This window comes from Sminthopsis crassicaudata, chromosome 1, assembly GCF_048593235.1.
Source record: "Sminthopsis crassicaudata isolate SCR6 chromosome 1, ASM4859323v1, whole genome shotgun sequence".
NCBI lineage: Eukaryota > Metazoa > Chordata > Mammalia > Dasyuromorphia > Dasyuridae > Sminthopsis > Sminthopsis crassicaudata.
The window spans coordinates 738,600,283-738,627,665 of NC_133617.1; the positions used below are offsets into that span (position 1 = coordinate 738,600,283).

Sequence of the window (27,383 nt, forward strand, 5' to 3'; positions counted from 1 at the left end):
GAAAAAAAAAACAACAATAAAAACAAAAATACTAGCTTTGATCCAAGAGCCAAGCACATCACAGTTGATCATATAAGCTTACTGTTGCTGTGTATAATGTTCTCTTGATTCTATAACTCACTTCACTTAGCTTTAGTTCATGTAAGTCTTTACATACTTTTCTGAAATCAGAAAAGGCCAGATAACTTTAAAGAATGCAGCAACATTAAAACAAAATACCAAAACTTTTGAGATGAAACAAAGGCAGTTCTCAGAGAAAATTTACAGACATACATACAATTTCCTCTCACAGGAAATTTCCATTAAGAAAAAGAATAAATTAAATCTTATGTTATTGACAGTATGAGCAGTCCAGTAAAGTCTACGAATCCCTTCTCAGAATCATACTTTTAAATGCAAAACACATAGAATTACCTCTAGTTTACAAATTTCATTTTCTGCTGTTTCTGAAAATCTCCCATCATTACTCTCAGTGCATCATCAATCCTACCTGCCAGTCCTCATAATACCCTAGAATCCAGTTAATCTGGTGGAGGTAACATGAACTAAGGGCAACAGCTGGGTAGCTCTTACTAAATCCTCCTTAATCTGGCAAATCAAGCTCCCTACTGAAGGTTTTCTGTTCTCTCCCAAGGCTAAGGACTATTTTTTGCTGCAGAGGAATACACAACAGCCTGGCATTCCTTCTGCTGCCAGCTCTCAGGGGTTCATGGGCACGAAGTAGCCGTCTCCTGACCATACACCACATCACCTTTTTACAGCCATCTTCCATCAGCTACAGCTGACCTTCCACCTCAGTCTTGTTCAAGTTTAACTTGGCTGAGCAGCTCCCCCTCCCCTTCCCCCTGCAATACGTGCAGTGTTCCTCTCAGGCCACATCTAATCCAGCTGGTTTGGTCAGATCCACATGCAGCACCTCACCAAGCACCACCAGGGCTTCCAAGAGGATGCCAAGGGCCCAGGCTCCCTCTAGTTGGACTAAACTATTGTAGGGATTAAATTGGGCAGCACTTTACTGGTAATGGACAACTCTGCCCAAGCAAAGATCCCTGCTGATGCTAATGTGTACCTTTAAAAGGCTCCCCTTCAAATTCCCTGGGCGCTCTCTTCAAGCCCATTGGACCAGTCTCCTTTTCTGTCTCCAGGAGTCTCATCCCCCCTGCCCTCTGCAGGCCTTCCTTCTGGATGCCCCCCAATGAGTTGGGCCACTCTCCCTCTTCCTTCCCACCTCTCAGCTCCTTCCCATCCAGGCTAAAAATTTCACCTCCTACAGGAAGCCTTCCCAGCCCCTCTTCATTGCAGAGCTTTCCCTCTGTGGATGGTTTCCCATGGATCCCTTGTGTGCCTAGTGTTTACCTGGTTTCCTCCATTCAACTGGGAGTTCTGTGATGGCAGGAATTGTCTTTCTTTATAATCCCAGTGCTTGCCTGGCAAATAGTAGAGTAGGCACTTAAATACTTAATGACTCACTATTAAAGAAAGATAGCTTGATTTTTTTTTTTTTTTTTTTTTTTGGATTGGGGAGGAAGAGTTTCCTCCAATTAACTCACTGAGAGTCTATAACACCACAATCCTGGCCCTCAAGGTGGTTAGTACCAGCATGAAAGTGGGGGTAGGACTATTGAGGGGAAATTAAGGAGATAAAAAATAGGTACATAAATAAGTAAATACACTGACATTTGAGGAGGGGGAAAAAAAGGTAAAAGATTTACACAGGGACTGATTATTGTGAAATGTTGAAAAGTGAGAAATAAATGCATTTTTGAGCACCTGTATCTAGGAAACACTAAGTTATGGGAATAAAAAAAAAAAAAAATTCAACAAATTCTTTACCCTAACCCTTTACCCTTAATTCACAAGGAAATTGTAATATATGTGTACACTGATACAAATAAAACGGGTAAATTACTGATTGACATAAAGAAAGCTATAAATAAACTATAGCATGGTAATTCAGAGGAAGGAACTTTCAATTACAAGGAAAAGAGATCAACTCCACAAATGGTCATCCAAATACAAATGCTAACATGCTAACGTAGTAAAAATGTTCCTTATACTGTTTCCAATGACTTTCATATCACTTGCTCAGGGTTAAACTTACAGCAAACTTAGAGCTGTTTCTAAACAGCTTATCACCATGACATCAACCTTAAGTTAAAGCACAGTATTGCTCTAGATCAGGCAGCTGGATGGGGCAGCATCCATTTAGAAGCAGCAAGACCCAAGCTCCAACTCCAGAGATATTGCAGAGCTCTGTGACCCAGACCCAGAAATGAGCTAAATTATAACTAAAAAAGTTATTCTTCAATTGGCAAATGATCAAAGGATATGAACAAGCAGTTATCAAAAGAAAAAAAAAAAAATCAAAGCTATCAATACTTATATGAAAAATGTTCTGAATCACTAATAAAATCACCAGTAAGACTGGGTGGGCATGGGGGGGTTGGCTTATTCTGGGTCACAAAGCTCTGAAATATCTCAGTGGAGATCCAGCTGCCTGATCTAGAGCAATACTGTGCCTTACCTTAAGGTTGATGTCATGGTGATAAGCTGTTTAGAAACAGCTCTAAGTTTGCTGTAAGTTTAACCCTTAGCAAGTGATATGAAAGTCATTGAAAACAGTATAAGGAACATTTTTACTACGTCATTATTCTGTTTTGTCCCAATAAGTATATTTTAAAATTTCTCTCACTAAACAATATTAGTACTGAGAAAAATTTAAGTAATCCCATGTTATATACTTAAGAAATGCATCACATACATAACACAAAAAAACTTCCTAACTGGTTAATATAAATGTTTTATTTTTGCACACAAATTTTATAGTTTAATATACACATCCTGAAAGTAAAAAAAAAAAAAAAAAAAAAAAGAAAAAAGAAAAAAGTTGACTCTTCAGAACTGTTTATCATTGAATACTTGGAATACTATGACTACGATACTATAAACACACTTAGCAGCCTTGGAAGAACCAAATTAAGAAAAAAAACAAGCCTGGAATGGTCAAAACAGAATGTGCAAAACAAAAACAACAACACAGATGAACTATTAACTAGCTATCTGATCAAATATGGGCATTTCCCCTAAAACACATTTATTACTGGAGAAAAGGTTCTAGACATGTCCCCTATACACAGCCAAGGATCACTATCAGATGAGCAAAATTCTGATAGAAAAACCCAATTGAGCCAGCAGGCTGCTACTCTCAATAAGCCTCCTTCGGTACAAGACTGAGCGAGCAGACAGACCAAAGCACCCGCAGCTAGGAAGCCCAGGCCAAGGGCTCCTGGTCTTGGAGAAAGAGCAGAATTCCCAGACTGGCGCCAGGGTCCCCAGGGCTGGAGCTATGGGTCTGAGGACGACAGCAAAAGAGGCTGAAGAGGGATGAGGGGGTTTTAAACAGAGGGCTGGGAGAATTACTTACAAACCACAGGGGTTCACTGAGGAGGTGACATGGTCACCCCTAACTAAGCTTTGGGCAGCCAAGCAAAATGGGAAGAGCCTTAAAGGTAGAAAGAAAATCCGGCCTCAGGAGTGCAGGGGAAAGTCCACAGAAGCCAAGGGGAAGATAGATGACTGAGGCCAAGAGGGAAGAACCAAAGATGAGGCAAACAAAGTCTGTGATCTGGCTGACTGGGAGATGCTACTACCTTCAACAAGAAGGAAGCTGGCAAGGGAGGAGTTTGAGGGGAAAGGATGAGTTCCCTTTCAGGCATGTGAAGTCTGAGCCATCCCAAGTGCTCTGAGCCTGGTGTAGGCAAAAGACTTGGGGTGACTGTGCATCTGATGGCCCCCACGGGGAACTGACTGGAGCCAGAAAAGAATCTGGGAGACGGGATGGGGGTCGACCCATTCAGACACCAAGAAAGAATGGTCAGACAAGGAGCATTACAAAAACCGAGGGAGGACAGACAAGGCCTATGAGATGCGGATACAGAATCCACTTTGCCACCTAGCTGCCCCAACAAGAGTCATTTTCAAATGGTAAGCATTGACAGGAAAAGCAGAAGAAATTTTCCAAAGTGGTAAAAATGCTAATAACCAAAGTAATGTAAATCACGACCCTGTTCTATCAGGATCAAATTAATGAAGATGAGGAAATTCAATCTTTTTTTTAAAAAGAAGTAAATTAATATATATTCCTGGAACTCTGAGTCTGTAAGATAGAAGTAATATGGAATTTTAAACTAAAAAAAATACTAGTGAGATGACATATGTAAAATATTTTGCAAATCCAAAAAAGGCAAATATAAATAGTAGCTATTATTACTATCCTATTTGTCTCTTGAAATTACAACACTATGTTTCATCTTATAAGGACTAAAAATATACACAATTAAAGCATAAAGAACCACAAAAAAATTTAACTATGAATTGCTTATTAGTGAGCAATTTAGAAATTATCCCCCCAAAAAACAATTTCAAGTTTTCTATTTTAATGGACTTCAAACAAAAATAAGCCTTACACTATATCTAAATGTTTGCCAAGTTATGTTTATATCACCTAAAACTTGATCAAGCATTAAAATTAACTTGGAAATGTGCGTATTCCCCAAAATAAGATACCTTACCTCAGGGATTTCTCTTTTTTGTTCTACTGTAGACTTGTTCTTCAAAGCCATGAAAAACAATCTACCAAGTCTTTTTATGTCACTGTCACCTTTACAGCAAAGCAAGCTTTTAAAATAAGGAAGTGACTGTGCAGATTTCATGTTACAAACAAAAATATGAAATACTTCTACTTTTATCATGGAATACATTTTAGTGTTACACTTCTTATCTAAATGCCTTTGAATACAAACAAAGCAGATTGCTATGATTTTTAAGAACTTAGTTTTTATCAAATGAGTAAAAGGCACTTGAGAATATGCTGTGTCAACACATATACTCAAAAAAACCCACCTAAGTGTGACTGGAAAATCTGATTTCTGTTTTTCTTTCTGAATTTTCTTTAAAATATAAGTAAATCTATAAATTACCATAAAGCGTAATTATTAAAAAGTATTCCCTGACTTCCTTTTAGGAGTCACATATTTATAAATTATTTTCTTTCTAGAAATAGATATATTTGTTTCAAATACTTATACTAGAAGATATATTACACATGATTTTATATTGTGAAGTGACTGAAGATTTTTATTTCTTATGTAAGTTAAATTTCAATTTTTAATTTGTCACTTAAACATATGGTCTTTCATTAGGGAAAATATTTTCCTTTTATATATGGAAGCATATTCCAGATATTGTGCATTTATATAATATAAATGTAAATTCAAACCTAATTTTGTAATTTCTAAAAATCTTCCATTTTACATACTAAAGAAATTACATTAAAATGTTTAAAATCTACACATAACTACATGGAACACTTTCCACATTTCAAAACCTCGGCAAAAATGTGGGCATTCTTAACAATAAAGAGAATCTTCCCTTCTAAACAGCCTGTCCAAAACCTTGCCCTAAAAGTAGGCCTTACTCTAATGTTGGCTCTGTACCTTTTGACTCTTGCTTCCCTCACACTTCTTTATCAACGAAATCTTTTACACCACACTGTGAGTGAAGACAGGACTAGGGACAGGCTGCTGCAGCCTGCAGGACATACACCCCTCCTTTGCCTCCTGAGCCACATGAATCTGGGATCCCTAAAAAGTATATGACATGACTCCCAGGCATACAGCATAAGGATGTGAAAAAGGGCCCACAAAGATCACTGAATTGTCCCTGTCCTCTCATTTTCCAACTCTTACCTGTAGGCTCCATCACTACCATCCACAACAGGCCCCAAAAAACTTTCCCTTGACCCTCCCATGCTATCTCTTTAAATTATCATCCTATTATCTCCTCTGTCTCTTATCTGATCCCCTTTCCCCTATCCTCTCCTTCATGGCTAAACTAGTTGCTGACAGACAGCCCCTTCTGGCACCTATCTCACACTCCTCCTCTCTCTCCTTGAACCCCTAGGCAGGTGTCCACCTCCATGTCTCATTTCCTCATGAGGTTTTACCCCTTAACCTTCCTCACCACCAGTCTCTCACATTGCACTAGAGCCCCTGTATTTTTAGTAAAGATCCACAGTGAGGCAAAATCACTTTGGCACCTGCTTATTGGTTTATAATGGAGAGACACTAAAGGGAAGGGACAGTAGAATGCCATTCCAATAATGAAGAGGTGATGGGGAGCTGAACTAAATTAGAGAGAATTCTACAAGGACCATATCAAAGGTACAAAGCTAAAGGACTAGAAAAGTGGTACCTTTGGCTGAAGGAGTTTGAAAGAGATTTACAGAAAAGAAAATGAGTTATATTTAGGATATAGTAAGAGTCTCTAAAGCAATAATGTTCATCATTTTCTTCCTCAGCATTTTATAAGTGAGTTTTTATTCTAAAATGATGGATCTTTGGCTGCCATGTTTCTCTGCTTGACAACAATATGAAGCTGTGTACAAGTTGTGGTGATTTCTGGGAATTTGGGATACCCCACCATGTAGAAATTGCTAGATATTCTAGAGAAAATGGTGATATGCTCTCAAAGTTTTTTTCCTTTATCTGTTTTCTAGCATAAATAATGCTAGAACAAATTTGAATAGGTTAGAGGTGGATTAAGAGGACAATGTGCATGATTACATCTTTATCCTTTCTTCTACTTTGCTATTTTGTTATCTATAAAGAGATTATTCAGAAATTAATTTTTTTTTAAAACCAATAACCAATCATTACCTACCTATCCAAAGAATAGCTTAATCCTGGGCATCTAGTGCCTTCCACAGCAAACAGAGGACCTAATCCAAGTTCTAGTATGCCCTACGGCCTAACCTAAGAACTCCTGGCCTTTCCATCCACACTTACACTACAATCTCCAGTATATGCTATGTCCTTCAGTTAGAATTCAAGAAAGAGCAAGAATCTGTAGCAAAAAGTAATCACTTAAACACTTTTTTCAATCATAAAATCAATTAAAAAAAAAAAACACATCATAACTTTAACTCTAAAATTTAACTTGTTTAACAATAAATAAAGCAGATCCATACAAGTCCAAAGTAGTAAAAGCATTAACAAGGAAAGGAATAAAGTTGTGTAACTAAAATTAAACATTAACTCACTTTCAGGAACTAAAATGTGAGTGTTTCCAAGTCCTAGGTGATTATAGTTTTCTAACTCTTTTTTAAAAGTTAGATATTTCCCAAAATAAAAACAAAAAGATCTCTATATACCCACTAAAACTAAAAAAAAAAAAAAAAAAAAAAAAAAAAAAATCCATTTGATCAACTATTATTAAAATATTACACAAGATTTTTAAGTAACTTTCAAAGGAACTTCTCATACCCTCATATCTCCTTATGTTTAACCAAATTAATATCAGTTATTCACCTAGTGAAGAATAAATATCCTCCCCTTATCTAATCCTACATACAGTTAATGTAAAGTTATTTCCTTCCCCAGAAACATATGGACATTGAAAAAGGACAAGAAGCAACCTAAGCATGCTGAATTGCTTCTGAGGGCTTAAATACAAATACTCAAAATATATCTAAAGAATAAGGGCCCAAGTACTTTCAAGGCAAAGTAACTTGAGGTAGAGAGTTTCATCTAGACTTATTTGAGCACTAAGCAGCAAAGCCAAGACTAAAAACCAGGGTTTCTGCCCCTCCACCTGCTGCTGTTTCCCATACCTAAAAGGGCCCAAGTGGCTTAGAAACTGAATCTGAGCATGGAAGGCAGCAAGCCTATATTCCTTTCTATGGCCATGCTTTTGCCCACGCCCACTGATGTTAAGAAGCCACACAAATGATTCAGCACAACATGAAAGCACAGCAACACTTTCCCCAGCAGCAATCATTTCAATGGGCTAGAAAGAATAATCTGTTTCACACCAGTAAGAAACCAAAATGTAAAGTGACACACCAGAGCCAGTTCCTATTACACAGCATTTCTGATCAAATAAGTGAGGAAAAGAAAAAAATTCTAATAATGTAGACAGAAGAGAGACCAAAAAGCAACTATATTTCCAAAATAACAACAATAGAGGTAACATTTAAATCCAGAGCCTTCGGAAGGCTCTACATTAAAGCTCTTTTGATTCCCAGAGCAGCCTTACATAGGTAAGAGATTTTATTATTAGCCCCATTTACAAAGGAGAAAACCAAAGTGGAGAGAGGTTGTGCAGGCCCCGGCCACAGCACTAGTAAGTACTGAAAGGGGATTTAGATACAAGTCTCTTCTGATTTCATGTCCAACTCTGATATTGCTACACCATGCTGCAGATTTGTTTAATTTAGAAGGAAATTTCATATTGCTTGATGACAAAGAGATCTATATTTACAAGTCACTTTGTTACTCAAAAGGAAATTGGCAAGACTACTGAAATTAACTTTAAATACAACAAATCTAAAAGACAGGAAAAGCATCTCATTATGAAACAAAGGAGACACTTATTTTGTCTGTTTTGTCTAAAACATGGTTTTAAAGGTCATGCTGTCATAATTTTAAGTCTATTTTTAATCTTTTTTTAATATCACTTTCATCTTTAAATTTATCCCTGTCCTCCCCATCCTTTACCCCAACCCTCACCCTAACAACCAGACCTTGCAACAAAAAAAGAGTGGGGAAAAAAGCATTAGGCACATCGAATCACCCCATCCACCAAGTCTGACAGCAGAGGCACAAAGCAGGGAGCAATGAAAAGGGGACCAGCTTGGTCAGTATGACAGTGTTACTGGGAGAAAAGAAACACTAGTGTTCTTATTGACATCCTTGCATCTGTATCCCAATGTATCCCAATTCTAAGCCCAAGAGCATTCCCCATTAACAAAAAGCAACCAGTTCCACAAAACTGGCCAGCCCATCAAAGAAGAATACCGTAAAAGGCCACATTTATATAGTGCTTACTTGTGTCCAGCACTGTACGCAGTGCTTCCTAAACATCACCTCATTTGATCTTGGGAAATGACTACCCGCATTATCACCAAACAGAAGTTAAATGACTTTTCCAAGATCACCCAGCCAGAACTTAAGTGTCCCATCTGAGTTCAGCTCTTGCTGCCCCTGAGACTGCTGGGGGCCCGGGCACTCCATCCCACAAGCCTTGCCCTGGGGAAAGGCTGGACACTCACTTGGACTCCACAGACCCCAAGTGTCCTCAGCATCAAACCAAGGGGAATCTCGAGAATTCCTGTGAGGTTCCAAAGAGTTCTATGTGCTGACCCCATGTTCTCCCCTCAGGCCTGGGCCACCTTGGATCTCTCACCTCGGCTTGCCCTTTTGTCTTTCCTATAGAGGCCAAAGAGTCCCTGTGAAGTGACCTCGAAGCAAAGGGGGAAAGGCACCAATGATGTCTCTTTAAAACCCAAAGACAAATAGGTTTTTCTGAGAACATGGGAAGGCTTAAACTGAAGCCAAGTCAAGGAGGCAGAGCCAGGAGAACAAGAGACAAAACTAAAATGAGGGGGGCAAAAGACAACCTGAAAAGGAGGTCCAACTGAGGAATTGTGAATGCCAACCCTAGGGCCCTAGAAGAGAGGAAGAGATGGGCACTCATGGCGGGGAGAAAGGGGACGGTCTGGCTTAACTTTTTCTTGATAATAAGGAAAAGTTCAATGAGGGAACAGAATATCAGGAAATGACTGATCTAAAACAAAAGGCACCAATGCAACTTTAAAATTAAGCAGAAAAAGTAGACTGAGGGTAGAAACTATGATCTCCACCAGCTGGACAGCAATGAAAAAAGTCGCTCTTGAAACCAAGAAAGATCTTGTGGCTGACAATGCAGAGACAGTGAGAGACCCTGATGCCATACACAAAGTAGACATTGAGCATTTGCTCTGACAGTCTGTCTAGTCTATCACAGTCACCATTCAAGACTTCTAATAAGAAGGAAGATGAAGAAGAACTGTTGGAACTTCAGCAAATTGTCGCTTCCATCATTTCCTCTCCTGTCAAATTAGGTACAGCAATCCCAAATCATATGGACTTCATTGGGGAACAGACAAGGTTAATCTGTATTTGCTTTAAATAAAACAAATTTAAATCACTAAGTAAAAGGTCAAGTTATTTTCTTCCTAAAATGTCATCTAGTTAGACATTCTAAAACAAGTGTTTCCCCATTTAAAGAAGCAGGTTGCATCAAAGATATCTTGGAAGCACACAGCCATTTTCAAATCCCACCTGTGCAACACCGACACATCATCTCAAATAGAAAATACACTAACCCGTCCCCTCCCAAGAGCTCAGCTCCGGAAAGGCTCCTGACAAGTCACTTCATTTAATTCTCTGAGGGTCAGAAAGGCAAAGGAAATTCTTCACCACAAGTCCCTCCTCCGACAATTGCAAGCCTCTCATCAACGAACAAGAACCAAACAGCTCTTCAGCAATCTGTCTGAAACACAGCACGGAAGCCAAAAAGGCCACGCACCTGCCAAGCCCAGAGCAGGGAGCCGGGCACGAGCCTGGCTCTCCGAGCACCCGCAGAGAAGAGGGTTCCCCGGCAGGGACACAAGTGATGAGGACGGTGACTCCCAGGGCCCAGGAGAGGCAGACCTGCTCCTCTGAGAAGGGACACGAGAAGGAATGGCAACCACTCTAACAGAGTTCAGTAGCTTTGGAAAGCCAGAAAGTCCCCCAAAGAGTAAGAGACCACCTGCTGTGAGGCCGACCAGCCCAGCAGTTTCCAAAAGTAGTTAACTGTCTCTTGATGGCTGGATTCATCAATCTGATAGTCCCTCCAAGGAGGCCCTGTCCTATGGACTGCACTAAAGCTTCCACAGAGGTTATCTCAACTCACCGAATCCTTTCACATCATCATGATGCTGCAATGATACCAAGAAAGAAAGGGCTGGAGAAGACTGAACAAGGCAGGAGGAGGACAAGGACTTTCACATTTAAAATAAATGGCTTTAAAAGCTTGCCACTTCACCAAAATTCAAAGCAGGAGTATTTCAGGCTCTGAATATGAGTTCTCCACCCTGGCAAGAGTTAAATTTACTCCTTACTTCCCAGACTACCTGCCCCCACTTCTTACTATTAGAACACACTCTCTTCACCCCACCAAGTTAGCAACCTGGAAGGGCTGGAGAAAAATCAATGTTTAACAGTATCTTTTGGCACCCATCATACTCTAGGCCTGAGAGAGAGACAAAGTTTGAATATCTTTCAGTCTGGACAGAGGGAGGCACATATAACATAACCACATAAAGCAAACACACATAAAGGAACTGAGATGCACAAGTGGGGTTTTATTACAGGAAAAGTAACAAGGAGGAAGGGCAAGAGCACCTGGAACTAGGCTGCAGCCAAGAGGGAGCCTTTGGAAGTGAGCTATACAAAGAGATTCACAGTCGAAAGGAGATACGTAATTAGAACTCAAACAAATGTCCTTGGAACATAAATCGAGACTATCAGAAGAGGTTCCCAGAGCTCCCTAGAATGCAGAATGGAGAGGCTATCAGGGAAGCAATACTCCCCTTTTGCCCTTCACCTCAGCATAAATAAATACCCTCAAGAACTGAAACCTTACCTCCCCAAGAGAGAAGCCAAGTGCCCAGGGATCTCAGCCCAGGCTCTCCCTGGCAAAGCAGGCCTGGCACTTATTCTTCAAGCGCCACTCCATCCTCAGTGCTCATGGACTCCTGCAGGCCCCTGGCACCGTCTGGGCCCGCTACCTCACACCACTTCCTCACTCACAGCCTATCCTGACAACTCCTATCATAGATTTGAAGTCGGGTACAGGAAACAGCCCCAAGAAATCACTTGGCTTGCCGAAGACCTTAAGCTCGGAGACAGCATTTGAACTCGGTTCCTCTGCCTTCCATGTCAGCGCTCCCTTTCCTCAACAGGATCCTCCCATGCTGAGCCTTCCTTTTCCTATCTCCTAGAGATCCCTTCGCATCTCGGAAGGTCCCTTCCAGCAGGAATCCCCCATTCCCTGAAGGAGACAAATGTCAGAGCTTGCCAGCAGGAGCTGTGAGAGACTAATACCCTTCTCTACAGAGCCTTTGAAAAGTTTCCCCAAGTTTTGTGAAAAGCCATTTACACATGTGACCTGCCAAGGAAGGTCTGCAAGAATGTCAAACTCTTCCCAGCAACCAGAGGAGAGCCTGAGTTCTCAAAGGCTGCACTATCAGCCAGACCGATGGGTCGGAGGGCCTGGACCACCCCCACTGCCTGAGCACCAGAGGTCATCAGCAGGAGGTTGGCCACCAGTTTTTTATGGGGTTGCCCCATAAAACAGACAAAACTACAGACTCCTGTACAGCCAGTCTCCTTCCCCTGCCATAGGCAAGACTACTGGGACTGCAGACAAGGGGGAAGATGCTAAGAAATATTTTCTCTTTTTATTTTTATTGACGTCTTTTTTAAAAATTGTCTAAATTGTTTGTCTTTGTAGTCTTGTGTATTTCCACATCTATCCCTCTCTCCTCTTATAATATCATAAATTGTAAGAAAATTAAAAAGAAAAAAATCTGGCAAAGCCAACCAAAATGGTTGTACGTGATGTGCTACACTGCCTCCAGTAACACAACTGTCACGTTTCCAAAATGTGTCCATGTTGCTATTTTTGCCATAAGTGAAACTAGATGACATGAAGCCACCATTAAGTGGAAGCTGGCCAATTCTTCCCAAAGATGTAAATAAAGACACTGTTTTCATCCCGCACCCAGAGACAAGAAAAACTATTTAGTGGACTAAGTCATTTCATCTTGCATAGTTATTCTCGATAATAATGCAGCAGCAGACTATCACAAAGAATATTATTCACCAAGATGCAACGTGAAAAATGAATAACTATAAGCAGCATGATTTCAGAAAAGCCTGGAAAGATTTGTACGAACTGATACAAAGTGAAATGAGCAGAAGGAACCAGGAGAATAACGTACACAGTGAAAGCAATATGATACCATGACAAACTGGGAATGACTTACCTATTTTCAGCAATACAATCATTTAAAACAACTCCAAAGGAATTAAAGTGAAAAGTGTTATCTGCCTCCAAAGAAAGAACTGATGGAGTCTGAACGCAAATCAAAACTATTTTTGTTCTATTTTTTTTGTGTGTGGGGTTTTTGATCCTTTTTCTTTCACAACATGACTAATATAGAATGTGTTTTGCATGACTGCACATGTATAACCTATATCAAATTGCTTGTCTCCTCAATGAGAAGGGCAGGGAAAAAGGAAGGAAAGAAAAGAAAAGAAAATGGAACATAAAAAAAAAAAATCAATGTTAAAAATTGTCTTTATATGTAATTGAAGAAAATATTTATATAAATAAAAACTGATAAAGAAAAATCTATGAAAAATTACCTCCTCCATAGCCAATATTTAGTTCAAAACGCTATCGTCCAGGGCAGCTAGGTGACACAGTGGATAGAGCACAAGCCCTGAAGTCAACAGGACCTGAATTCATATCTGACTTCAGACACTTAACACTGCCTAGCTGTGTGACCCTGGGCAAGTCACTTAACCCCAAATGCCTCAGCAAAAAAAAAAAAAAAAATCTATCATCCAACAAGCATTTATTAAGGGTCCCAGGCATCATATTAGGGGCTGGAAATATAACTGTGAAATAAAACAAGGCTCTGCAAGCTCAAGGAACTTACATTAGTAGAGGAATGCAACATTATCAGTTGTTTAAATGTACAGCTAAGGGCAAAAGAAAATTGCAAAACTTGTATTAGAAAACATGACAGGATGAAGAAGTAATAGTACCAGAGATTTATAAGCTATCTTAAATTCTCCTGTCATGATTATTTTCTTCAAGAAGAATTTCAAAAAATTCTCTAAATCACTATTGATTAGAAAATACAAATTAAGACAACTCTGAGGTACCACTTCAGATTGGCTAAGATGACAGAAAAAGATAATGAGAAATGTTGAAGAGATATGGGAAAGCTGGGACACTAATACATTGCTGATTGAGTTGTGAAGTGATACAACCATTACGCAGAACAAATTGGAACTATACTCAAAGGATTCACTATTGAGTCTGTATACCAAAGAGATCATAAAAGAGGGAAAGGGACCCACATGTGCAATTATGTTTGTGGCAGCTCTCTTTTGTAGTGGCAAAGAATGGGAAAATGATCAGCAGGATGATTTCAGAAAGACCTGGAGAGATTAGAGGCAGCTAAATGGTGCAGTGGATAGAGCACCAGCCTTGAATTCAGGAGGACCAGAGTTCAAATCTAGTCTCAGACACTTAACACTTTCTAGCTGTGTGACCCTGGGCAAGTCACTTAACCCCAGCCTCAGGAAAAAAATTTAAAAAAAAAAGACCTGGAGAGATTTACCTGAACTCATGCTAAGGGAAGTGAGCAGAACTAAGAGATCACTATACACAGAAAAGCAAGATTATATGATGATCAACTCTGATGGACATGGCTATCTTAAACAATGAGGTGACTGAAGGCTATTTTAATAGATTTGTGGTGAAAAGTGCCATCCACATCCAAAGAGAGAACTATGGAGACCAAATGTGGATCAAAGCAGAGTATCTGCAACCTTTTTTGTTGTTATTGTTGCTTCCTGGGGGGTTTTCCCCCCTTTCTTGTGTTTTCTTTTTTCCTTTTTGATCAGATTTTTTGTGTGCAGCATTTTGAATATGGAAATAACTTTAGAAAAATTGCACTTATTTAACCTATAGTGGATTACTTGTTGTCTAGGGGAGGGAGTAGGGAGGGAAGAGAGAGAAAAATTTGGAACACAAGGTTTTGCAATGGTAAATGTTGAAAACTATCTTCCCATGTATTTGGAAAATTCAAAAGTCATTAAAAAAAAAAAGTCTTTCAAAAAGATCCTCAAAATAATGGGTCTCAAACATCATCATAAATTGGCAGAATGACTTAATCATCTTGGAATTGGCTGTTAGTTCAACAGAGTCATAGTCTGGTTAGAATTGAAGGTCAAAGTCTATATGGAATGAGAAGCAAAGAAAAAAACATGGAAAAAGAGCTAGCTACTCTGATGTATCCTCTCTAAGCTAACCTGTCAATTCTGAAAAGCGGCAACAAAAATGGGAGCAGAAGTAAAGATATCATCACAATTTCTTAGTCAAATGTGAAGAAAGCCAAAGATACTGAAACAAGAAGGCAGAGAGTACAGCTTCAGAAACAGTGAGACGCTGCTGAGAACAAACCCACACGAGCTGGTGGGAGATCCAGTCACCTCCGGAGCACTCACACATCCCAGTACACTAAGGATTCCTGAAAACATCTCGTCACCGCCAACAGGAACAGAACCCCTATGTCTGGACCCAACTGCCGCAGTCCCCTTGTAAGGCTGCATTCATAGCATGAAGGAAGAGGAAATCAGGCAAAGGAGGCTCGCAAAAGCAATCCCCGCTGGACAGGGGCGCCATGTGTATAAAGGCAAATCCAAGGTGTGATGATTCTTCTCTCTCTCTCTCTCTCTCTCTCTCTCTCTCTCTCTCTCTCTCTCTCTCTCTCTCTCTCTCTCATCCTTTCTAGGCTATCATGTATGTTTTTCCCCCTGGTTTTGCTAACTTCACTTTGTCTTGGTTTACTGAAGGACTTTCTATGTTTCTCTTGATTCTTTGTAACCTTTTTTTCATGGCATGTTCAGAAACACATTCCTTAACAGAGTATGTCCCTTATTTCCAATTCTTTGCTAGCACAAAAGGGCTGTTACGACTGTTTTTTATGTCAATGGCAATTTACTTTGTGTGTGTGACATGCTTGAGATGTTTGCCTATCTCATAGAATCACAAGGAATGAACAGTTTTCTCACTTTTTAAAAACACAGCACCAAATGAAGAGAGCATTTTTAAAGGTGTATTAAATTCAAATCCACCCCCCAAAAAAACTCTTAGCATATTTGCCCATTTTTCTAACGTACAATGGAAAAATTTCACATAGAAACATGCTGAATTCTGCTAGTACAGCATACAGAAAGGAATTCTACACAACCGATTTGCCAGAATTCTATTAAATAAAATTTCAGATTTTTTTTTTTTTTACCATATTATACCAATGTTATAATTGATAGGAACTTTAAATGTGCAGAAACCAAAGACAGGTTCCTTGCTCAAGATCACATATCTGTGACACAGGAGACTAGAAACCAATTTTCTAACTCTTAACTTGTCCAGTACTCTTCCTCACACAGAAACAGCAGAATATAGTAAAATATGGCCCCTAAATTATAACCATTAAGTATCAAAAGCCACAATACATAGTTACAAATGTAAAGTATCTGCATAAAGGAACCTAAAAATAGTTCAATCTTTTCACATCTAGCGATGTTTTTAATACCAAGTCTAAACCAAAGCTGGCATATGTAACAATCAACCTTCTAGAGCAACAAAAAAGTAATACCATATTCTAAAGCTTTTGTGTAATAGTGGTTGTTTAGTTGTATCTAACTTTACATGATCCCTGGACTTGTCCTTGGAGTTTTCTTGACCACTTCCTCCTCTGGGGTGTCCCCATTTCACAAATGAGGAACTGAGTAAATATAAGGGTTGAGTGACTTGCCCAGGGTCACCCAGCTCCTAAGTGTCTGAGACAAGATTTGAACTCTGCTCTTCTCGATTTCAAGCCTGGTACTCTTATCCACTGCTGTTCAAACTACATTTTTCAGGGAAGTTTTCATTTTAAAGCTAAAAAATGTCAATGTCTCATTTCATATGTACAATTGCTGAAATGCATGCCAAGGAAGAAAAGGAGCCTCAAGCTACCTCTAAAATGGGCAACAGTATCAGCCAAAAATGTAAGCTGACCCAGAAACAATTAACTGAGTCTTTGTAATTCCATCATATGACATTTTGATTATGTTTACAAAGCCATGATTTAGATCACAAGATAGTAGATCACTAGAAAAGCTGAAGATTATAATTCCAAAACCATCTCTTTTAAACAATAATTTTAATGAAAACAGATTTTTTTACCAAAAAAGTTATACAATGTGTAGTCAGCAATAATCCCTAGAAAGAAAGTCTGGTGGGCTACTTGAACGGCCTCTTCAGAAAACCTGGACCTTGGGCTGGCTCTGAACAAGTCACCTGGGCTTCCCAAGGTTCTCTGCCCTTACATGTAAAATGGAACTGGTCCCTGCCCTGGCCTCCCCACAGAGCTGCGAAATATGCCCATGGCTGACAAACTTGGAACATTACACACACCTGAGTAATTCTAATGACTAATTGGGGCCCTGGAAAAACAGATTTAGCCAAACCAGGACCTTTTCGGTGGAAGTGGGAGGCAGAGGCTGAGTGAGCTTCCGGCCAGTCGGGGACTGCCATCCTCATCTGCCGTGCTCCCGTTACAGAGAGGGCAGAGGCAAGACTGGTACGCACAATGCTTGGCATTTTATATATACTAAGAAACATGTCTGACTCTGTGAGACTGTTATGAGCTCAGCTGTTTGGGGTCCCAAACTCTACACAAAACAATCAGGGGCTGTTCCCAGGGAGAATCCTGGGCTTCTCTGGGGAGATCATGGGGTAGAGGCTAAAGGCAACCCCCTTCTTCCTCAGAGGCGATGAATGTGAAAGTTCCCATCAAGAATATCAATCTCATGTCCTTTCTCTCCTCACTAGAGACTCTGAGGCTGGGGAAGGAAGTCGCTTCTGGGCCAGTGGGGTCAGACAAGTCAAAGCAGAGCCACTAATCCACCCGTGAGGATCCCCACAGGCCACAAACTGACTTGAGAAAGCCATACATTGTTAATAGGATCCATGTTTTGTGGGTCTTTATTTTGTTCAATACTCCACTCTGACCTGTCAATCTGGCTTCCTCAGGGCTGCCAGGAGGACGTGGCTGATGTCTGCTCTAGGCAGCTTAAGGTTACTAAGTGGCTGAGGAGGGGCTAGCTGGGAGTTCCCTCATTTGGGCGTTCCCTCTATCAGTACAAAAAGACCAATCCCTGCCCTTATCCCTTCTGAGTCTGGGGGAAAACCAAAGAGCTCCATTGTCAAGACAAAGAATTTAAAAGATGATAAGGAAAAAATTAAGCAAGCTTTCACACTCATACATGGTTCTTCTGCTAAACACAAGGAAAGAACTTCTCATTCTTTTTTAATATTTTCTTTTTCTCTGTCCTGAGATGTAATTAAAAATTAAATGAAAAAGGAGTCCAGGCTTTCAGAACTGTCCATTTACTAGTGCCCGATAAACATTCTCAATTTTCCCAGACTCCTATCTAATGCAAAGGCCCGGCCATCCACATCCTTCCATGAACATCCTAGTCAAGGAAGAGCCAAACACTTGCTCAGTGCCCTTTCCGAGCCTACCAAGGCTGCCAATAGCTCCCCAGTCTCCCAGGGAATCACTGACTCCACTCAATCTTCCTGGGATATCATCCCCTCCCATTCCCCAACTCCTCAACCTCTGACCCTGGGATTCTCCTCTTTCCTCAGTGTCCCCTCAGTCTTCCCCTGGACCCTTTCCCTGCTCCTGACCTCACCCGGGGTCTTTCCCCAAGGCTGTGCTGGGTCCTCTTTTTTCTGCACCACCTCTTAGAGAAACCTTCAGCTTCCAGGAGTCACTTCTGACTTTGCAGATGACAACCCCATAGGAGGCCCAGGCTTGTCCCACTCCTACTGTCCAAAAGTGCCCCCTTTGTCACCTAACTCTCCCTCTTCCGCTCCAGCCCCTTCATTCCCCAGGTTCACAAACCCGGGGTCACCCACAAAGCTAGATTCAGCCACTCAGTTGCCATGCGATGGCCATCCCCCCAAATCTCTTCTTTCCACTCACGGAGCTCCCATCCCCAACTCCCTCCTTCATCTCTTCGTTTCCAAGTATCTCCGGGATCTCTCAAAATGACCAGAATCGCCTCCCTAAAGCACAGCCAGACAGCTCCTGTCCACAGGGGGCACAATGGGCACACCATGGGTATGCACAGTGGACGCACTGCAGGCAGCCCAGCAGCCCGGCCTGAAGACCTAGTTACACAAGGCAAAGAGGCTCCATGCATGGAAGGACACCAGCAGCCTCTGAGGAGCCTTGAGGAGGCCTGAGTGTCTGGCTGCCAAGGTCCCCCAGCTCCCGTGGTGCATGGATACCCCTCCTCATCCTGGCACCAAGAGCCTTCCTCAGCCATCACAGCTCTTCACCGCCCATCCCAGGGCCGATGGCCAGCAGGCCACCTCCGGCTCCTTCCTGGTCACCTCCTAGCAGCTCCCTGGAGGAGCTCGGCCCTCTTTCTTTATTCCCTACCTTCCTTGCCAGCTCAGTTCAGGGGCCTCCACCTGCAGGAAGCCTTTCAGGACTCCCTTCTTCTCCCTTCTTCTCAAATCAGTGGGTGTAGCAGTAACAGAACAATGGCAGCAGCTCCTTCAGCACAGGATTTAATTTTCGGGGCACTGGATCCCAGAGGACTTCTGGGAGCCCCTGAAGAACTCATGGCCAGCGCTCTATGGCCCTGCCACCCCCTGAGCACAGCATGGCACTGAAGGACATTCGCATCGCCCGCTGGTCCTCCTCACAAAGGCAGCACACTCCTAATGGCCGGCCCCCAGACCAGCTTGGCTTCCCCTTTGGTTCCCTGGCCTGGGTCTCAGCATCGGCTAGACTGAAGACCCTGGGCCAGCCCCACAGCAGGACCAGAGGGCTTCTCCTTGCTAAGCATTCCCCATAAACTCAGCACTTTCTGTGCAAAGCCAACATCCAAGCAGGCCCTGGGAACCCACAGCCGTGGGGCAACAGGCCACAACCGACGGATGAGGACAGGGAGCCTGGGGGCCTGCACGCCACCTTTAAGGGCAAGGTGCTGGATGGCTTAAAGATTCTAGGTCCTCATCTGGAAAATGGGGACATCCGGCCTCTCTCCTCACCCCAAGCGGCCGTCTCCACAAGGACAATTCCTTCGGCCTCTTCAGAAGGGATCTCAGGCTCTTCTCCCCCAGCTCTCTGCCCTGGTGGAGGCCCTGCCATCTCCTCACGGGCCCAGGTTCATCAGCTGGAGGTCCTCACCAAACCGGTAACTGGGGTCCCCGCACCCCCTTCTCTCCTGACCATGCCCCCATCTCCTATCGCCTCCAGAACTAAAGACAAAATGCAGCTTGGCCTCCAGAGGCCTTGCTGAGCCCCCGCTCCTACCTCCCCAGCAGCCCCCTAGGCCCCAGGGCCCAGCCGTCACCATGTCTCCCTCCTCACCACTTCTGGCTCCCTGCAAGTTCCCCTGAAATCTCCCTGCCACAGGAAGCCTTTGAGTCCTCACTGGTGCTGGTGCCTTCCCTCCCAGGCTGCTCAATGCCTCCAGGCTAGACCTGGTCCATGCCCACCCACCCGGGCTCTCCCTGAGGAGGTGCAGCCTTCGGGCTCCTTTGGGGCCATGGGTACACAGCAGACGCTGCCTGGCAAACAGTAAGTGCTTAATTCTTCTGACTGCTAAAAGGATAAAATGCAAACCTCAAAGCCCGAGATGGAAGAGATGTTTCCATCTAACAGATGGAAGTGAGCCCAGGTCAGGGGAGAGCCTTCCACAAGCTTATCCAGGCAAAGGAAAAGTAGAAGGATGGCCTAGTGGATAGATAGAGCACTAGCCCAGGACTCAAATCCAGCCTTAATCTTTCTACTTGCAGAAACCTAGTAAACTCCACCTCAGTTTTCTCATCTATAAAATGGGGTAATAAGAGGCCCTACCTCCCAGGGTGGTTGGGAAAATAATATCAGGTCCTAATAAAGCACTAAATGTCTTTATTACCATTTTCCCCAAGTCCACAGGGTCCTGGAGCAGGAAGGGACCTCAGCTTACAGAGAAGGAAAGATGGGCCCAGGGTGTGAGGAGACCGGCCCCTCCACCTGCCTCTGGAACAAGAATCTCCTCACAGAAGACACTCTAAGCCCCAGAGATTTCCTTCCACCCCTTTTTGTCTCTGCAAAGTCCAGCGCAGCCCAAGAAGCTGGACAGTTCCCTAAAGTGTGTCTCAATGACATGACGCAAAGTCCTTGCAGGGACAGGGACCTCAATTCAAATACTATTTCCCCTTTTAAGTGGCTCGGTGTAAACGCAACGAAGCTGAGAACTTGTCCCACACTGGAAGCTGCTGTAGGGAGGGGGCTCCGGGGTCAGGGCAAAGGGAGAAACAAAAGTAATAACAGAAGATTTCTCACAAGAACATCAGGGCCCGACAGGACCCCCAGGCTGGTCTCTCCTCCCTACACAATCATAATTCCAGATGACCACCAACCATTTATGACCCTATTTCCCCGTAGTCACACCTGCTGGGCCACAGTGCCACACATTGATGAATCCTGCCAGCTAGCACCTGATAACGGCCAGTTTTCTTTACTTATCCTCTTTTAGGGAGTGGGAAAAGGGAGAACATTTGAAATGGTCCAATTGTTTCATTTTAAAAGGTAACTGTGGTTGAAGAGCTTTCAAGAACACGTTTAGTACAAATTTTGAACATGTCATCTCAATTCTCATGCCAAAAACCGCCCACTTCTGTTAAGAGTCTTAGTCATCTCCCACTAAGCCAGTGGAATATTATCTTTGCACAGTCCTAGAAAGGATTCCTTCATGTTACCGATTACCATTTTCCCCCAAAATTTAAAGCGGTGTTTAAAATGTCTCACAGGGAGCCCCCAGGTCACCTGCTCCTCTGAGCTGGGAGCCAAGAGTGTGTGACGGGAGGATCTCTCCCGGCCCCAGGAGCACTTCCAGGTTCCTTGGATTCTGGGAAGTCTGGTCTACACTCAGGGAAGATCACTGCCCAGGTGAGCCAGCCTGCTGGCACTCTCCTAGGAGATCCGAATGTCGCTGCTCGCTCTCCCCCAACTCCCGGGCGCGGATGCTGCTCCTGCCTTTAAAAGCCAGTGACTCTGCAATGCCATCATTTCAGGAGAATCCCAGAGAATCCCAGAAAATCCCAGAGACCTTTCTTCCCTTTTCTCTTTCTCCAATGACTGCACAGGAGCCTAAGGCACCAGCCCTAGATTTTTAAATCCTCTTAGAGTAGCTTAAAGCTGAGAGACTGGGGCAGGACTTGGAAAACTGGCTGGGCCCAGGACCGGGGCGCCGAAGTTCCATTCTCCAGGCCCGGGTGACTGCTCCTGGGCCCAGACCTGTCATGGCATGGGTCGGCTCACTGGCTCTAGAACGCCACCGGGAAACTCCCTCTGCCCGTGCCAGAGAGGCTGGGCTAATTTTCAGGCCTATCAGGTTGCCCGGGGCAGAGGGGTTAAAGCATTCCCATGTGGGTGACTCGGGTGTGTCAGAAGTAAGACTTGAGCCCTATTCCTCAGGACTCCCGCCCGCCTGCAGCTCCAGCCCCAGAGCCCACAAACCACCACAAAACCCAGCAGCCTCTGAAGGAACTCTGATTTCAGCCAAGTTCACCTGGGGGGGCTTAGGGTTGGGACCCGTCCCCCTATGAGGCAGTCCCAGAAGAGGAAATGCCCTCCATGAGCAAAGCAGGTGGACAGCACCTGTGCGGCTCAGAGCCGGCCTGCGCCAAAGGGGTCCTTGCTCCGGCGGGTCTCCTGGGGAAGTGTCCCAGAGGCTGCTGGAGAGGGCTGCTGCCCGGGGGGTGGGGCGACCCTCACCTTGCCCCTGTTAGCTCCCTGCAGTGGGCACTGGTCTAACCTCATCTTGCCTCTCTACTGTGAGCACTGATGCAGCCCCTTTGGCCCTCTGCAGTGGGCACTGGTCCAGCCCTCACGTTGCCCTCTTTGCACCCTGCAGCGGGCACTGGTCTAACCTCACCTTGCCCCTCTGCAGCGGGCACTGATGCAGCCCCTTTGCCCTCTACAGTGGGCAGCCCCTTTTGCCCCTCTGCAGCGGGCACTGGTGCAGCCCCTTTGCCCCTCTGCAGCGGGCACTGATCCAGCCCCTTTGCCCCTCTGCAGCGGGCACTGGTGCAGCCCCTTTGCCCCTCTGCAGCGGGCACTGGTGCAGCCCCTTTGCCCCTCTGCAGCGGGCACTGATCTAGCCCCTTTGCCCCTCTACAGTGGGCAGCCCCTTTTGCCCCTCTGCAGCGGGAACTGGTGCAGCCCCTTTGCCCCTCTGCAGCGGGCACTGGTGCAGCCCCTTTGCCCCTCTGCAGCGGGCACTGATCTAGCCCCTTTGCCCCTCTACAGTGGGCAGCCCCTTTTGCCCCTCTGCAGCGGGCACTGATCTAGCCCCTTTGCCCCTCTACAGTGGGCAGCCCCTTTTGCCCCTCTGCAGCGGGCACTGGTGCAGCCCCTTTTGCCCCTCGGCAGCGGGCACTGATCCAGCCTCTTTGCCCCTCTGCAGCAGGTACTGGTGCAGCCCCTTTGCCCCTCTCCAGCGGGCACTGGTGCAGCCCCTTTGCCCCTCTGCAGTGGGCAGCCCCTTTGCCCCTCTGCAGCGGGCACTGGTGCAGCCCCTTTGCCCCTCTGCAGCGGGCACTGGTGCAGCCCTTTTGCCCCTCTGCAGTGGGCAGCCCCTTTGCCCCTCTGCAGAGGGCAGCGGTCCGGCCCTCACCTCGCCCGCCGGCGGCCCTTACCTTGCCCGTCTTGTGGTCGAACCAGACGAGCGCGTGGTTCCTGGACAGCACCTTGCAGTCGAACGTGGCGTTGTTCTGCGCGGGCCGACAGCGAGCCACCGAGCGCCCGATCTTGATGGGCTCGTCCAGGTAGACATGGCGCTCCTGGAACGGGTGCGAGTTGGGCCGGCAAGTGAAGATGGCCAGGGCCGAAGGCATCGAGGACAGCTCGGGGAGCCCGCCCCAGCCAGGCCCGGGTCCGAAGAGGCGCTCCTCCTGAGCCACGCCACGCGTGTCCCTGCCCACCCCCGCAGCAGGTTCCGTCACAGCCCAGCCAGCATCGGCCCCGCGAGGGTCAGCAGCGCGGGAATGGTCCGGGCATGGCCGGGGCGCGGGGCCCCGCGGCGGCGGCAGCGGCACGAGCGCGCGTGGGGGGCCCCCCTCACTCCATCCCCCCGGGGCTCAGCACCCGGGGGTTCCAACCACATTGGAGGAGAATCCCGGCGGGCGGCGCGGAGGGGGCGTCCTGCATCCACGGGGGCCGCTCCGGGAGGCGCTCGGGGCGCTCACGCGCGAGCCCGCGAGGACCGTGAGCCGGACCCGCGCCGGCCCTGCCGCATGGAGCACGCTCCCCTCCCCGTGGGCCCGCTCGCTCGTGGGCTGCCTCGCGGCTCGCTCGCTCCTCGATCCAGCCGGGCTCGCGCTAGCGGGGGCCGCGCATCGCGCGTCGGGGGCGGCCCGGGCTGGGCTCCCGCGTGTCCGCGGCGGCGCGTGGGGGGCCGCCGACGGGCCGGCCCCGGGGTCGTCGCTTCTCCCGGCTCTCTCGCCGCCTCGAGCGCTGGCCTGCGGGCCCTCTCCGGCCGCCCGCCCCGGCTCACGCGGCGCCGCCGCCAAACTTTCCGACCTGCGGGCGACAAGAACCGCGACCGGCCGCCGTCAGGAGCCGCCCGCCCTCCCGGCCCGTCAGGCGCCCCCCGCCGCCCCTCCGGCCCTCCCCGCCCCGGCCCCGGCCCCGACCCCGGTCCCGGCCCCGGCCCCGGCCGCCATAGTGACTCTGACGGAGACCTACCAGCGGGACGGACGGACGGCCGGCCGCGGGAGCGCGCACCCTGCACTAGCCCGCCCGCCCGGCCCCTCTCCCGCGCCGTACTCCCGGGCCCACGTGATCGACGCCGCGGGGGCCCTATTGGGTGTGGGCAAAAAGAGGCAGGGCGGGGCGGGGCGTGGGGCGGGCTGCCGGGGCGCCATACTGGTGGGGGTGGGGCGCTCCGGGAGGCGCAGGCCGCCATGTTGTTTAAGGGCAGCGAAGACTGGGGAGGGGAGAGTGGACTGCGGCCCGGGGCTTAGCGTGACGGCGGGGCCTCGATCCTGTTCCACTACAAAAGAGGTAGTCTGGAAGTAGGGAGGGAAAGTTGCTCCTGGGAATGCTTCTCTGGAATGGGAAGCCTCCCCCAACCAAGGGCAAGGCGCATGCCCAGGCATCTTAACTGTGGGCAACCAACTCTCGCGAGGCTTGGGGAAGTCGCGCAAATAAAAGCCGAAAGGTGAGGTGGGGGATACCGGTCCCAAAGGACAAATGCTTACTAGTCCGAGAGTTCGGCCCCAGTGTTTGAGCATGCGCATTTCGGTCTTACCGTCTGGTTCCTCCCCCTGCCCTTGACCCCTCCCCCTCCCTTCCCTGCCGTAAGCACCTGTGGCTGAGCCGGCTGATGCTTGACACCTTCCCTTCTCCCCCACCCCCTCCTCCACCATTCCCCCAGCACTGTGCCTTTAAATCCAGCTGCCGCCACATAGCTTTATGCGCTTCCCCCAATGTGTGGAATTTTTCTTATATATGTTTATGTGAATAAATACATGATAAATATTGGAGCAAGATCATGAAATAGACTTGTCCGTCCTAAACTTTGCGAATTGCACCGTAAGCTCCCTGCGGGCAGCCTTGGCACGTTGCCTAGAAACGTAATGTGTAAATGTTGGTCAGTTACTGTTCGGGCAGCTGGGGGCCCCTCTCTGGGCCCGGGGAGCTTTTCTAAAAGGACTTAGGCGACTGCATCCTTTATATCCAACCTTCACGATCCTTTTGGGTTGGGGGGAGGGGCGCCAAAGATACTTGCTTGGTTGCCATTCCCATCTCCCGTTCATTTGACAAATGAGGAAACTGAGGCACACAGAGTCAGTGACTCGGGTAGGGGAGCCGCCGGCCGCTACCACTTTGCCTTCCTCATTGCACTTTTTTCCCCACCTCATTTTTTTTTACTTTTTGATCATATTTTTCTTGTGCAGCATAATTATGGAAAGATATATAGAATAATTGCCCATATTTAACATACACTGGAGTACTGTCAAAGGAAGGGGGTGGGGGAGAGGGAGGGAAAAAATTTTAGAACAAGGTTTTGCGAGCGTGAATGCTGAAAGTTATATCTCAAAAATTTTAAATGATCTTTGCATGTATTTGGAAAAAATTACTATGATTGAAAAACAAAAGTTTAATAAATAGAATAATTGCAAAGAGGTCAAAGCTGTTTGGAAGTTACTTTCCATTCAATAAATCCATCCTTTAAGTCTCATTTCAACCCTCCCTCCCCTGGAGAGGATCCGACTTCCCAAAAGCCTGGACCTGCCGGCACAATCCAAGGAGGCCATTTCTAAGGGATTCCACATTCACATGAACCAGAAAATACTTGGAACAGCCATTTTATTGAATTGTAACAGCTTTCTATTGAAGGTCCCTCTCCATGCCTTCATCAAACAAACAAACCTGAATAAGCATTCCAGGCCAAGAATTACAGCCTTCTGCTTTAGGCAAAGTGATAAAGTGGAAGTTTGGGCTCAGGATTTTGAGTCTTCATTAGGCCTCAAGCTCCTGTAAAGCAAGTATTTTTTTTTTTACCTTTCTTTGTATCCAAAGTCCTCAGCACGGTATTTGGCATACGGTAGGTGTTTAATAAATGCTACCTGACTTGGCACTTAGTGGTTCACATGATCCTGCCCAAGTGAATCTGCATCTCTGAGACTGTTTCCTTCTTTGCAAAATGGAGCAAAATGGAGGAATACACCAGGGGTTATAAGAACACTTTGTGAACTTTAAAGCATTACATATATAATCAAAATCTCTGGACATTCGTTTACTTAATTATATATGCTGTCCATACACTGTCCAAGCACAATTAATTTGAGAAATTTGAGAAAACAGTGATAATTATAAAGTAGCCTTTTTTTTTTCTTGGAAAGATGTCGATGTTACCATTTCTAAAGCCCAAATTATGGCTCCAGTTCAATCTTGGAAGAACAAACAGAAACTTTCAACATTCTTATTTAAAAAAACAAAAAATGGCCAGAAAGACCAGCAAATAATTATGAGAAGTTCTAAGGCACAACAAAGAACACTTCTCCAAGTCTGGTTAATGATCAAACGCTGGACTCTCTCGCCCTCAACGAGCATTAAGGATATAACAAATTGTGTAATTACAGTGTGTGGGCAATCTAGCTGGTACCAAATATCATTAAACCCAAAATGGAGGATTAGGTCAGGATCAGATAAAAGTCCAAACTGAAAGCCTCCCAGGCCGTTAAAAAGAATCCCTCTATTGTCTTTATTAAGACCCAAGCTAGATCCTCCTTTCCTCATCAGAGATTATTTGAGTCAGGGAGGTTTGCAGGGTGTGGAAATACCCTGTCATTGACCAGGTGTCCTGGGTGGAGTAGGGAGACATTCCACAGCTTGTGCTCACCTACTTTTGGCCCTCAGGTTTTTCAGGTAGTAAAATGTGCCCCAGGAAGAACACGAATGTGGGGAAATCACAAAGCACCTTTCCGAGAGACATCCATGATGGATGAGAACCAGGGAGGAGGGTCAGAAGAGATCCCCAAATTCAAGCCCCTCCATATGACAAAGATCAGAACTGGACTTTGCCCCAAGGGAGCTCTTACTACTGACTTACTTAATCTACTTACGGTAGCTGAGAGGTGGGGGTAAGAAGAGG

The 27,383-nt window shown here is 45.5% G+C and overlaps 1 protein-coding gene across 12 annotated transcripts in view; it reads right to left on the reverse strand.

Annotated features, from left to right (window-relative positions):
- The window catches only part of SLMAP (sarcolemma associated protein), a 121,015-nt gene extending 96,461 nt beyond the window's left edge, over nucleotides 1–24,554 (reverse strand). For 3 of the 12 annotated variants that reach the window (XM_074284291.1, XM_074284289.1, XM_074284282.1), the window contains exons 1-2: nucleotides 24,470–24,551; nucleotides 23,422–24,304 (exon numbers count right to left, since the gene is read on the reverse strand). In XM_074284291.1, the coding sequence (XP_074140392.1) occupies nucleotides 23,422–23,619 (198 nt within the window). In that variant the 5' untranslated portion in view covers nucleotides 23,620–24,304; nucleotides 24,470–24,551. Of the gene's footprint in view, nucleotides 1–23,421; nucleotides 24,305–24,469 lie in introns of all 12 variants that reach the window. The other 9 variants (XM_074284288.1, XM_074284290.1, XM_074284283.1 and 6 more) reach the window with 4 other exon arrangements.
- Between the last annotated feature and the right edge of the window lie 2,829 nt (nucleotides 24,555–27,383).